This window comes from Bombina bombina, chromosome 1 (genome assembly GCF_027579735.1).
Source record: "Bombina bombina isolate aBomBom1 chromosome 1, aBomBom1.pri, whole genome shotgun sequence".
In the NCBI taxonomy this organism is placed as follows: domain Eukaryota; kingdom Metazoa; phylum Chordata; class Amphibia; order Anura; family Bombinatoridae; genus Bombina; species Bombina bombina.
Genome location: NC_069499.1, coordinates 832113598 through 832127687, shown reverse-complemented (window position 1 = coordinate 832127687; position 14090 = coordinate 832113598). Strand labels below are relative to the sequence as shown.

General features: G+C 43.2%; 1 protein-coding gene across 3 annotated transcripts in view; it reads left to right on the top strand.

Annotated features, from left to right (window-relative positions):
* NSDHL (NAD(P) dependent steroid dehydrogenase-like) overlaps positions 1-911 on the top strand; it is a 74158-nt gene extending 73247 nt beyond the window's left edge. For all 3 annotated transcript variants that reach the window (XM_053699445.1, XM_053699444.1, XM_053699443.1), the window contains exon 8: positions 319-911. In XM_053699445.1, coding sequence (XP_053555420.1) covers positions 319-651 — 333 coding nt within the window. In that variant the 3' untranslated portion in view covers positions 652-911. The remainder of the gene's footprint in view (positions 1-318) is intronic.
* The last annotated feature ends 13179 nt before the right edge of the window (positions 912-14090 follow it).

The window sequence follows — 14090 nt, the reverse complement described above, 5'->3', positions numbered from 1 at the left end:
TAAGGAGCTGGCTCATTTTTTGTTTCAACACCATGGCTAGCGCTTGTGATTGGTGGCTACATTTAGCCACCAATAAGCAAGTGCAACCCAGGTTCTGAACCAAAAATGGGCCAGGTCTTAAGCTTACATTCCTGCTTTTCAAATAAAGATACCAAGAGAACGAAGGAAAATTGATAATAGCAGTAAATTAGAAAGTTATTTAAAATTGCATGCTTTATCTGAAAAAATGTGGGTTTACTATCCCTTTAATATGTCGAAAAATATTTTCCATCACAGAAGAAAACTGTGTATTAATTTTATGTTTCCTCTTCTTTTTAGGCATATCACATTACAAATGATGATCCTATTCCATTCTGGACATTCTTATCTCGCATTTTGATTGGTCTGAACTATGAAGCCCCACGGTATAAGATCCCCTATTGGTTAGCTTACTATCTAGCCCTGCTTGTTTCACTGCTAGTGTTTATATTGAGGCCAGTTATCAAAGTCAAACCAACCTTTACACCGATGAGGGTCGCTTTGGCTGGAACTTATCATTATTACAGCTGTGAGAGGGCCAAAGTAGATATGGGCTACAAACCAGTTGTCAGCATGGATGAAGCTGTGAAGAAAACCGTACAGAGCTATTCTCACCTGAAGCGAGCTAGCTAAATGAACAAGCACATTTTAATATTGATGCAGTATTTTTTTAATTACATTTACATGAACGTTGGTCATGTTATCCTTTTAATTTTAGCAATGTCACAGTGATCTAAGTGACTTGCTACAATTTTCTCCAGAGTGAGCTTGATATGTTGAAGCATGGTGAACTCAAAATAAAGCCACCCTAACCTGTTCATATTGATTCTAACATTCCTGTTAAGTATGATATACCATTATGCTATAATTAAATAAAGGGGGAAACGATTGTATCTTTGTTACTCTACAAAATTCTATTAATACTTTCTCTCAATTATTTTTTATTTCTTTTTTAATTAATAGAAACTCTTTATGTTGAGATAGGAATACTCTGGTTTTGCCTCGCTGATTTTGCATGTTGTCTCTTCATGAATGTGTTTAGCATGACACAACTTCTGTGTCTGGAGCCATTTACCCTTTATCCATTCATTAATTCCTCTCTTTTTTTTTTTGTGCTGTGACCCAGAGTTTTTTCTCTTGCAAGATGTATCGAGTCCACGGATACATCAAATACTTGTGGGATATTCTCCTTCCCAACAGGAAGTGGCAAAGAGAGCACCCACAGCAGAGCTGTCTATATAGCTCCTCTCCTAACTCCACCCCCCAGTCATTCTCTTTGCCAGCTCTAAGCAATAGGCAGGGTAAAGTGATTGTGGTGACAAAATGTTAGTTTTTATTTTCCTCAAGCCAGAGTTTGTTATTTTAAATGGTACCGGTGTGTACTATTTACTCTCAAGCAGAAAAGAGATGAAGATTTCTGCCTGGAGGATGATGATCTTCGCATTTGTAACTAAGATCCACTGCTGTTCCCACAGAGGCTAAGGAGTACAGGAAACTTCAGTTGAGGAACGGTTTGCATGCTATGCTGCACTGAGGTATGTTCAGTCATTTTCTCTTGTAAGGTGTATCCAGTCCACGGATCATCCATTACTTGTGGGATATTCTCATTCCCAACAGGAAGTTGCAAGAGGACACCCACAGCAGAGCTGTAATATAGCTCCTCCCCTAACTGTCATAGCCAGTCATTCTCTTGCAACTCTCAACAAGCTAGGACGTTGTAGGAGAGAGTGGTTAAATATAGCTAGTTTATTTTCTTCAATCAAAAGTTTGTTATTTTTAAATAGTACCGGAGTTGTGCTATTTTATCTCAAGCAGTAAATAGAAGAAGAATCTGCCTGAGGTTTCTATGATCTTAGCAGGTTGTAACTAAGATCCATTGCTGTTCTCACATATGTCTGAGGGGATTACACAGATGAGGTAAAACTTCAGCGAGAGAATGGCGTGCAGTTTATTCTGCTATCAGGTATGTGCAGTTACAAGACATGGCGGCAGTCATGGATAATACACTGTCAGCGGTATTAGCCAGACTACCTGAACTTAAAGGTAAGCGAGATAGCTCTGGGGTGAGACAAAATGCAGAGCATACTGACGCTTTAAGAACCATGTCTGATACTGCCTCACAATATGCAGAAGCTGAGGAAAGAGAGCTTCAGTCAGTGGGTGATGTTAATGACTCAGGAAAGATACCGGATTCTAATATTTCTACATTTAAATTTAAGCTTGAACACCTCCGCGTGTTGCTTAGGGAGGTTTTAGCTGCTCTGAATGACTGTGATACCATTGCAGTGCCAGAGAAATTGTGTAGACTGGATAAATACTTTGCAGTGCCGGTGTGTACTGATGGTTTTTCCAAATACCTAAAAGGTTTACAGAAATTATTAATAAGGAATGGGATAGACCAGGTGTGCCGTTCTCTTCCCCTCCTATTTTTAGAAAAATGTTTCCAATAGATGCCACCACACAGGACTTATGGCAGACAGTCCCTAAGGTAGAGGGAGCAGTTTCTACTCTAGTAAAGCGTACTACTATCCCTGTCGAGGACAGTTGTGCTTTTTTTTTTAGATCCAATGTATAAAAAATTAGAGGTTACCTTAAGAAAATATTTATTCAACAAGGTTTTATCCTACAGCCCCTTGCATGCATTGCCCCTGTCACTGCTGCTGCGGCGTACTGGTTTGAGTCTCTGGAAGAGGCTTTACAGGTAGCGACTCCATTGGATGACATACTTGGCAAACTTAGAGCACTTAAGCTAGCCAATTCTTTTATTCTGATGCCATTGTTCATTTGACTAAACTAACGGCTAAGAATTCTGGTTTTGCTATACAGGCGCGCAGAGCGCTATGGCTTAGATCATGGTCAGCTGACGTGACTTCAAAATCTAAGCTACTTAACATTCCCTTCAAGGGGCAGACCCTATTCGGGCCTGGTTTGAAGGAGATTACAGGGAGTGCAGAATTATTAGGCAAATGAGTATTTTGACCACATCATCCTCTTTATGCATGTTGTCTTACTCCAAGCTGTATAGGCTCGAACGCCTACTACCAATTAAGCATATTAGGTGATGTGCATCTCTGTAATGAGAAGGGGTGTGGTCTAATGACATCAACACCCCATATCAGGTGTGCATAATTATTAGGCAACTTCCTTTCCTTTGGCAAAATGGGTCAAAAGAAGGACTTGACAGGCTCAGAAAAGTCAAAAATAGTGAGATATCTTGCAGAGGGATGCAGCACTCTTAAAATTGCAAAGCTTCTGAAGCGTGATCATCGAACAATCAAGCGTTTCATTCAAAATAGTCAACAGGGTCGCAAGAAGCGTGTGGAAAAACCAAGGCGCAAAATAACTGCCCATGAACTGAGAAAAGTCAAGCGTGCAGCTGCCAAGATGCCACTTGCCACCAGTTTGGCCATATTTCAGAGCTGCAACATCACTGGAGTGCCCAAAAGCACAAGGTGTGCAATACTCAGAGACATGGCCAAGGTAAGAAAGGCTGAAAGACGACCACCACTGAACAAGACACACAAGCTGAAACGTCAAGACTGGGCCAAGAAATATCTCAAGACTGATTTTTCTAAGGTTTTATGGACTGATGAAATGAGAGTGAGTCTTGATGGGCCAGATAGATGGGCCCGTGGCTGGATTGGTAAAGGGCAGAGAGCTCCAGTCCGACTCAGACGTCAGCAAGGTGGAGGTGGAGTACTGGTTTGGGCTGGTATCATCAAAGATGAGCTTGTGGGGCCTTTTCGGGTTAAAGGATGGAGTCAAGCTCAACTCCCAGTCCTACTGCCAGTTTCTGGAAGACTCCTTCTTCAAGCAGTGGTACAGGAAGAAGTCTGCATCCTTCAAGAAAAACATGATTTTCATGCAGGACAATGCTCCATCACACGCGTCCAAGTACTCCACAGCATGGCTGGCAAGAAAGGGTATAAAAGAAGAAAATCTAATGACATGGCCTCCTTGTTCACCTGATCTGAACCCCATTGAGAACCTGTGGTCCATCATCAAATGTGAGATTTACAAGGAGGGAAAACAGTACACCTCTCTGAACAGTGTCTGGGAGGCTGTGGTTGCTGCTGCACGCAATGTTGATGGTGAACAGATCAAAACACTGACAGAATCCATGGATGGCAGGCTTTTGAGTGTCCTTGCAAAGAAAGGTGGCTATATTGGTCACTGCTTTGTTTTTGAATGTCAGAAATGTATATTTGTGAATGTTGAGATGTTATATTGGTTTCACTGGTAAAAATAAATAATTGAAATGGGTATATATTTGTTTTTTGTTAAGTTACCTAATAATTATGCACAGTAATAGTCACCTGCACACACAGATATCCCCCTAAAATAGCTAAAACTAAAAACTACTTCCAAAAATATTCAGCTTTGATATTAATGAGTTTTTTGGGTTCATTGAGAACATGGTTGTTGTTCAATAATAAAATGAATCCTCAAAAATACAACTTGCCTAATAATTCTGCACTCCCTGTATTGCTGATATCACTGGAGGAAAAGGTCATGCCCTTCCTCAGGACAGGTCCAAATCTAGGGCCAAACAGTCTAATTTTCGTGCCTTTCGAAACTTCAAGGCAGGTGCGACATCAACTTCCTCTAATGCTAAACAAGAGGGAACTTTTGCTTAATCCAAGACGGTCTGGAGACCAATCCAGACCTGGAAAAAAAGTAAGCAGGCCAAAAAGCCTGCTGCTGCCTCTAAGACAGCATGAAGGAACGGCCCCCTATCCGGTAAAGGATCTAGTAGGGGGCAGACTTTCACTCTTTGCCCAGGCGTGGGTAAGAGATGTTCAGGATCCCTGGGCGTTGGAAATTATATCCCAGGGATATCTCCTGGACTTCAAAGCTTCCCCCCCAAAAGGGAGATTTCACCTTTCACAATTATCTGCAAACCAGATAAAGAGAGAGGCATTCTTACACTGTGTACGAGACCTCCTAGTTATGGGAGTGATCCATCCAGTTCCAAAGGAGGAACAGGGACAGGGTTTTTACTCAAATCTGTTTGTGGTTCCCAAAAAAGAGGGAACCTTCAGACCAATTTTGGATCTAAAGATCTTAATCAAATTCCTCAAAGTTCCATCATTCAAGATGGAAACTATTCGTACCATCCTACCAATGATCCAGGAGGGTCAATATATGACTACAGTGGATCTAAAGGATGCTTATCTTCACATTCCGATACACAAAGATCATCATCGGTTTCTCAGGTTTGCCTTTCTAGACAGGCATTACCAGTTTGTAGCTCTTCCCTTTGGATTAGCTACAGCCCCAAGAATCTTTACAAAGGTTCTAGGGTCGCTTCTGGCGGTCCTAAGGCCGCGGGGCATAGCAGTAGCCCCTTATTTAGACGACATCCTGATACAGGCGTCAAACTTCCAAATTGCCAAGTCTCATACGCACGTAGTACTGGCATTTCTGAGGTCGCATGGGTGGAAAGTGAACGAGGAAAAGAGTTCTCTATCCCCACTCACAAGAGTTTCCTTTCTAGGGACTCTGATAGATTCTGTAGAAAAGAAAATTTACCTGACGGAGTCCAGGTTATCAAAGCTTCTAAATTCCTGCCGGTTCTTCATTCCATTCCGCACCCTTCGGTGGCTCAGTGTATGGAAGTAATCGGCTTAATGGTAGCGGCAATGGACATAGTGCCGTTTGCACGCTTACATCTCAGACCGCTGCAACTATGCATGTGCAGTCAGTGGAACGGAGATTACACAGATTTGTCCCCTCAACTGAATCTGGACCAAGAGACCAGGGATTCTCTTCTCTGGTAGCTATCTCGGGTCCATCTGTCCAAAGGTATGACCTTTCGCAGGCCAGATTGGACAATTGTAACAACAGATGCCAGCCTTCTAGGTTGGGGTGCAGTCTGGAATTCCCTGAAGGCTCAGGGATCGTGGACTCAGGAGTCGTCTCTCCTTCCAATAAATATTCTGGAACTAAGAGCGATATTCAATGCTCTTCAGGCTTGGCCTCAGTTAGCAACTCTGAGGTACATCAGATTTCAGTCGGACAACATCACGACTGTAGCTTATATCAACCATCAAGGGGGAACAAGAAGTTCCCTAGCGATGTTAGAAGTTTCAAAAATAATTAGCTGGGCAGAGATTCACTCTTGCCACCTATCAGCTATCCATATCCCAGGTGTAGAAAACTGGGAGGCGGATTTTCTAAGTCGTCAGACTTTTCATCCGGGAGAGTGGGAACTCCATCCGGAGGTTTTTGCACAACTGATTCATCGTTGGGGCAAACCAGAACTGGATCTCATGGCATCTCGCCAGAACGCCAAGCTTCCGTGTTACGGATCCAGGTCCAGGGATCCCAAGGCGACACTGATAGATGCTCTAGCAGCGCCCTGGTCTTTCAACCTGGGTTATGTGTTTCCACCGTTTCCTCTGCTCCCTCGACCGATTGCCAAGATCAAGCAGGAGAGAGCATCAGTGATTCTGATAGCACCTGTGTGGCCACGCAGGACCTGGTATGCAGATCTAGTGGACGTGTCATCCTTTCCACCATGGTCTCTGCCTCTGAGACAGGACCTTCTACTTCAGGGTCCTTTCAACCATCCAAATCTAATTTCTCTGAGGCTGACTGCCTGGAGATTGAACGCTTGATTTTATCAAAGCGTGGCTTCTCCGAGTCAGTTATTGATACCTTAATACAGGCACGAAAGCCTGTCACCAGGAAAATTTAACATAGGATATGGCGTAAATATCTTTATTGGTGTGAATCCAAGGGTTACTCATGGAGTAAGGTCAGGATTCCCAGGATATTATCTTTTCTCCAAGAAGGTTTGGAAAAAGGATTGTCAGCTAGTTCCTTAAAGGGACAGATTCCTGCTCTGTCTATTCTTTTGCACAAGCATCTGGCAGATGTTCCAGACATTCAGGCATTTTGTCAGGCTTTAGTTAGAATCAAGCCTGTGTTTAAACCTGTTGCTCCACCATGGAGCTTAAATTTGGTTCTTAAGGTTCTTCAAGGAGTTACGTTTGAACCTCTTCATTCCATAGATATCAAACTTTTATCTTGGAAAGTTCTGTTTTTGGTAGCTATTTCCTCAGCTCGTAGAGTCTCTGCGCTATCTGCCTTATAATGTGATTCTCCTTATCTGATTTTTCATACGGATAAGGTAGTCCTGCGTACCAAACCTGGGTTCTTACCTAAGGTGGTATCTAACAAGAATATCAATCAAGAGATTGTTGTTCCATCCTTGTGTCCTAATCCTTCTTCGAAGAAGGAACGTCTATTACACAATCTGGACGTGGTCAGTGCTTTAAAGTTTTACTTACAAGCTACTAAAGATTTTCGTCAAACATCTGCTTTGTTTGTTGTCTACTCTGGACAGAGGAGAGGTCAAAAGGCTTCGGCAACCTCTTTCTTTTTGGCTAAGAAGCATAATGCGCTTAGCCTATGAGACTGCTGGACAGCAGCCTCCTGAAAGGATTACAGCTCATTCCACTAGAGCTGTGGCTTTCCACTTGGGCCTTTAAAAATGAGGCTTCTGTTGAACAGATTTGCAAGGCGGCGACTTGGTCTTCGCTTCATACTTTTTCAAAATGTTACAAATTTGATACTTTTGCTTCTTCGGAGGCTATATTTGGGATAAAGGTTCTACAGGCAGTGGTCCCTTCTGTTTAAGTACCTGCCTTGTCCCTCCCTTCATCCGTGTACTTTAGCTTTGGTATTGGTATCCCACAAGTAATGGATGATCCGTGGACTGGATACACCTTACAAGAGAAAACACAATTTATGCTTACCTGATAAATTTATTTCTCTGGTGGTGTATCCAGTCCACGGCCCGCCCTGTCATTTTAAGGCAGGTAATTTTTAAATTTAAACTACAGTAACCACTGCACCCTATGGTTCCTCCTTTCTCGGCTTGTTTTCGGTCGAATGACTGGCTATGACAGTTAGGGGAGGAGCTATATTACAGCTCTGCTGTGGGTGTCCTCTTGCAACTTCCTGTTGGGAATGAGAATATCCCACAAGTAATGGATGATCCGTGGACTGGATACACCACAAGAAAAATAAATTTATCAGGTAAGCATAAATTGTGTTTTTTTCTAGAAAAACCTGATATTTCAAGAAAAGGCTGACGGTATCCCCATGAGGGGAAGGGTAAGCTGTAATCAGAGACTTATTGTAGTATTACAAGCTTGCATAAGGGCTAAGTTACTTTCTGGTTGACACTTATATTTTTAATAGAGCAAACGTTTTTATTGAGAAATATGGAAAAACGTTTTTTGGGACTTTTATTTAGAGGGTTCATTTGGCTTATTTTAAGGTTTTATAACCCACATGGCTGTTTTAAACACATTAGTGTGTTACTTTAAGGCCCCACAAACATCGAGTGAGGTGGGTGGGGCCTAATTTCGCACCTTAGATGCGTAGTTGTTTTTCATTACTGGACAGCAAGCTGCAACACAGGAGGGTCCTGACTCAATTTCGGGGCCAAAATGAAGCCTTGTTCCCTCAGATTCAACCCCTAAGGGCAGGTAGGCGCCACAGCAGAGCTGTGGCAAGGTGCTGACTGTGTATTTTCTGGTTTTTGACACTTGTCAATACAGTTTCGTTATTAAGGGGTTAATTTCTTCTTTTACTGGTGGGGCAACCTAACTAAGGCTTACTGTTTATGCTGTAAAAAAAATCGAAAAGTTTGCTGCATTTTTAAGCAGTTTTGCAGAACGTGTGCACCTTTTTTTCTCTTAAAAGCACAGTACCGTTTTTTGAAATTGTTGTTTTTACATTGAATAAAGCATTTTCCAAGCTTGCTTGTCTCATTACTAGCCTGTTAAACATGTCTGACATCAAGGAAACTCCTTGTTCAATATGTTTAGAAGCCATTGTGGAACCCCCTCTTAGAATGTGTCCCACTTGTACTGATATGTGTATAAATTTTAAAGAGCATATTGTAGCACTTAAAAATGTAGCGCTAGAGGATTCTCAGACAGAAAGAAATGAGGTTATGCCATCTAGTTCTCCCCAAGTGTCACAACCAGTAACGCCCGCACAAGTGATGCCAAGTACCTCTAGTGCGTCTACTTAATTTACCTTACATGACATGGCCGCAGTTACAGGGAGTGCAGAATTATTAGGCAAGTTGTATTTCTCCAACATTGGTGTGCCCGGTCCACGGCGTCATCCATTACTTGTGGGAAATGTTCTCCCCCACAGGGAAAGGCAAGGAGAGCACACAGCAAGAGCTGTCCATATAGCTCCCCCTCTGGCTCCGCCCCCCAGTCATTCTTTTTGCCGCTCTGAACAAGTAGCATCTACCACGGGGATGGCGAGGAGTTTGTGGTGTTAGTTGTAGTTTTTTATTCTTCTATCAAGAGTTTGTTATTTTAAAATAGTGCTGGCTTGTACTATTTACTCTATAACAGAAAAGTGATGAAGATTTCGGTTTAACCCCTTAAGGACCAGCGACGTACCCTGTATGTCGCTGGCCTTTTTTTGGGACTTGTTTGTTTTATAGTGCGGTCTTGCCACCAGCGTTGAGACTGCTCTATTCCACAAAGCCTGCTGGAGGGAGGGCATTAATAGCGTGTTCTTGCTAGACTTGTGCTATTATGCCCTGAAAAAACCCTTAATGACCAGTGACATACAGGGTACATTGTGGTCATTAAGGGGTTAAGAGGGCTATGATTTTAGCACAAGTAACTAAAATCCATTACTGTTACCACGCAGGACTGTTGAAACAAGAGAACTTCAGTTGGGGGTAACAGTTTGCAGACTCATCTGCTTCAGGTATGACTAGTCTCCTTCTAACAACACAGGCTAATGCTAGATGACAATCATTTTTCCCCTCAGGGGAAACGGTAAGCCATTTTTCTTTCACCTCAGCAAAAAAGATAACAGGCTTCCCCTTTTTGTTTTTTATGCTGGTAGACACTGTTAGGGGCTAAATCGATTGGTTTTTATTACAATATTTACCATTTGAAATATTTTATAAGCTCACATACACTTGGAAAGTTTTTTATTGATCTGGCTTGTTTTAGACACCTAAATCTAGTCAGGAAGGCCCCTTCACTCTAGTGTGCTTAGGGAGGAAGCCTCATTTTGGCACTTCAACTGCGCAGTTGAATTTCAAGGCAGTGCATGCAGATTCATGTGAGAGGGTCCTGTGGCTCAGAAAGTGACTCCAAAAGGCTTTTTTCTGTGAATGGTGACCCCTAAGGAAGGTAAAAAGCTGCAGCAAGGCTGTAGCTGGGATTGTGGTGTATAAAAACGGTTAAATCCAACAATTAGCTCCGGTTTGCTTGTTTTAAGAGCTAGAGTCTCCATATTTGCTGTGCAATACTTTCTAAGCATTAAGACACTGGGGTCCAAATTTCAGAAAAATCGGATATTGCCTTCATAGTTTTTTGAACATTCAGAAATAAATGTGTCATTTTATTATTTAAAGAGACAGTAACGTTTTTGTTTAAAATCGTTTTTATTGCATTGTTTGCCTGCCTAAATCTGTTTAACACGTCTGTTCCATCAGATAACCTATGTTCTGTGTGTATAGAGACAAATGTGGTTCCCACTTCGAGTGTTTGTGATAATTGCGCCATAGCGTCCAAACAAAATCAGGACAGCTCTGTTATTTTTCATAATGTTGCCCAAGATGATTTATCTAATGAAGGTAGTGGGGATAGCTCTACATCCTCTCCTTCTGTGTCTACACCAGCTTTGCCCGCGCAGGTGACACCTAGCGCGCCAGTGCTTATTTCTATGCACCATTATCAGCAGTAGTGGATAATTCTATAGCAAATCTTTTATCCAAACTGCCAGCTTTTCAGAGAAAGCGTGATTGTTCAGTTTTAAATACAGATAAAAAGGATGAACAATCAGACGCTGACGATGCCTTATCTATTTTACCCTCACATCAATCGGAATTGGCTCTGAGGGAATGGCTGTCTGAGGGTGAAATTTCAGACTCAGGAAAAATTTCTCAACAGGCAGAACCTGATCTAGTGGCATTTAAGTTTAAGCTAGAACATCTCTGCGCTTTGCTTAAGGAGGTATTAGCTACTCTGGATGACTTTGATTCCATGGTAGTACCAGAGAAGTTGTGCAAACTGGACAAATTTTTAGAGGTCCCAGTGCACAACGACGCTTTTCCAATACCTAAGAGGGTAGCGAACATAGTGGAAAAGGAGTGGGAGAAGCCAGGTGTACCCTTTGCCCCACCTCCTATATTTAAGAAAATGTTTCCCATAGTAGACCCTAGAAGGGACGCATGGCAAACGGTCCCGAAGGTTGAGGGAGCTGTTTCAACACTAGCGAAGCGCACAACTATTCCTATAGAGGACAGCTGCGCTTTCAAAGATCCTATGGATAAAAAATTGGAAGGATTGCTTAAAAAGATTTTTGTTCAGCAAGGGTTCATCCTTCAACCAGCTACGTGTGTTATTACTGTCACTTCAGCGGCGTCCTTTTGGTTCGAAGAACTAGAAAGGTCGCTCCAGAAAGAGACTTCCTATGAAGAAGTCATGGACAGAATTCACGCATTAAAGTTAGCTAATTCCTTTATATTGGATGCCGCCTTTCAAATAACGAAATTGGCGGCGAAAAACTCAGGTTTTGCTATAGTAGCGCGGAGGGTGCTTTGGCTAAAATCCTGGTCGGCAGATGTGTTTTCCAAGACTAAGTTACTGAATATTCCTTTCAAGGGTAAGACCCATTTTGGACCGGAATTGAAGGAAATTATTTCAGACATCACTGGGGGTAAGGGCCATGCCCTCCCACAGGATAGGCCTTTTAAGGCTAAGAACAAGTCTAATTGTCGTTCCTTTCGCAATTTCAGGAACGGACCGGCTAATAACTCCACTGCCGCTAGACAAGAAGGTAACGCGGCCCAGCCCAAACCCGCTTGGAAGCCCATGCAAGGCTGGAACAAGGGTAAACAAACCAAGAAACCTGCTGCTGCTACCAAGACAGCATGAAGGGGTAGCCCCCGATCCGGGACCGGATCTGGTAGGGGGCAGACTATCTCTCTTCGCTCAGGCTTGGGCAAGAGATGTTCTGGATCCCTGGGCACTAGAGATAGTTTCCAAGGGATACCTGTTACAATTCAAGGGACTTCCTCCAAAGGGAAGGTTCCACCTGTCTCGCTTATCTTCAGACCAGATAAAGAAACCGGCATTCTTACATTGTGTAAGAGACCTATCAAAGATGGGAGTGATAAACCCAGTCCCCTCCGGGGAACAAGGTCTAGGGTTTTACTCAAACCTGTTTATGGTTCCCAAAAAAGAGGGAACTTTCAGGCCAATTCTGGATTTAAAGATATTAAACAAGTTCCTCAGAGTTCCATCCTTCAAGATGGAAACCATTCGGACAATCTTACCAACAATCCAGCAGGGTCAATTTTTGACTACCGTGGATCTAAAGGATGCGTATCTGCATATCCCAATCCACAAATCTCATCATCAGTTCCTGAGGTTCGCCTTTCTGGACAAACATTACCAGTTTGTGGCTCTTCCATTCGGTTTAGCCACCGCTCCCAGAATTTTCACAAAGGTGCTAGGGTCCCTTCTAGCGGTCCTAAGACCGAGGGGCATCGCTGTAGCACCTTATCTAGATGACATCCTAATCCAAGCGTCGTCTCTTTCCAAAGCGAGGGCTCATACAGACATTGTGTTGGCTTTTCTCAGATCTCACGGGTGGAAGGTGAACATAGAAAAAAGTTCACTGTCACCGTCCACAAGGGTTCCTTTTCTGGGAACAATAATAGATTCTGTGGAAATGAAGATCTTTCTCACAGACGTCAGAAAGGCAAAGCTTCTAAAAGCTTGTCGAGTTCTTCACTCTATTCCTCAACCCTCCATAGCTCAATGCATGGAAGTAATAGGACTAATGGTCGCAGCAATGGATGTGGTTCCTTTTGCTCGAATTCATCTAAGACCATTACAGCTGTGCATGCTCAATCAGTGGAATGGGGACTATACAAACTTGTCTCCCCAAATTCAAATAGACCAGGTAACCAGGGACTCACTTCTCTGGTGGTTGACCCAGGATCACCTGTCTCAGGGAATGAGTTTCTGCAGACCGGAGTGGGTCATCGTCACGACCAACGCCAGCCTCTTGGGGTGGGGCGCGGTCTGGGACTCTCTGAAAGCTCAGGGCCTATGGTCGCGGGAAGAGTCGCTTCTCCCGATAAACATTTTGGAACTAAGGGCTATATTCAATGCGCTCCTGGCTTGGCCTCAGCTAGCGGAAGCCAGGTTCATAAGATTTCAGTCGGACAACATAACGACTGTTGCGTACATCAATCATCAGGGGGGAACAAAGAGTTCCCTAGCGATGAAGGAAGTAACCAAGATAATCCAATGGGCAGAGAATCACTCCTGCCATCTATCTGCTATTCACATCCCAGGAGTAGACAACTGGGAGGCGGACTATTTGAGTCGTCAGACTTTCCATCCGGGGGAGTGGGAACTCCATCCGGAGGTCTTTGCTCAGTTAACCCAATTATGGGGCATTCCAGACATGGATCTAATGGCGTCCCGTCAGAACTTCAAGATTCCTTGCTACGGGTCCAGATCCAGGGATCCCAAGGCGACTCTAGTGGATGCATTAGTAGCGCCTTGGTCGTTCAACCTAGCATATGTGTTTCCACCGTTTCCTCTCCTCCCCAGGCTCATAGCCAGGATCAAACAGGAGAAGGCCTCGGTGATTCTGATAGCTCCTGCGTGGCCACGCAGGACTTGGTATGCAGACCTGGTGAATATGTCATTGGCTCCACCATGGAAGCTACCTTTGAGACAGGACCTTCTAGTACAAGGTCCATTCGAACATCTCAATCTAGTTTCTCTGCAGCTGACTGCTTGGAAATTGAACGCTTGATTTTATCCAAGCGTGGGTTTTCAAATTCTGTGATTGATACTCTGGTCCAAGCCAGAAAACCCGTGACTAGAAAGATTTATCATAAAATATGGAAAAAATATATCTGTTGGTGTGAATCCAAAGGATTCTCCTGGATTAAGATTAAAATTCCAAAGATTCTCTCCTTTCTCCAAGAAGGTTTGGATAAAGGATTGTCAGCTAGTTCTCTAAAAGGACAGATTTCTGCATTATCCGTC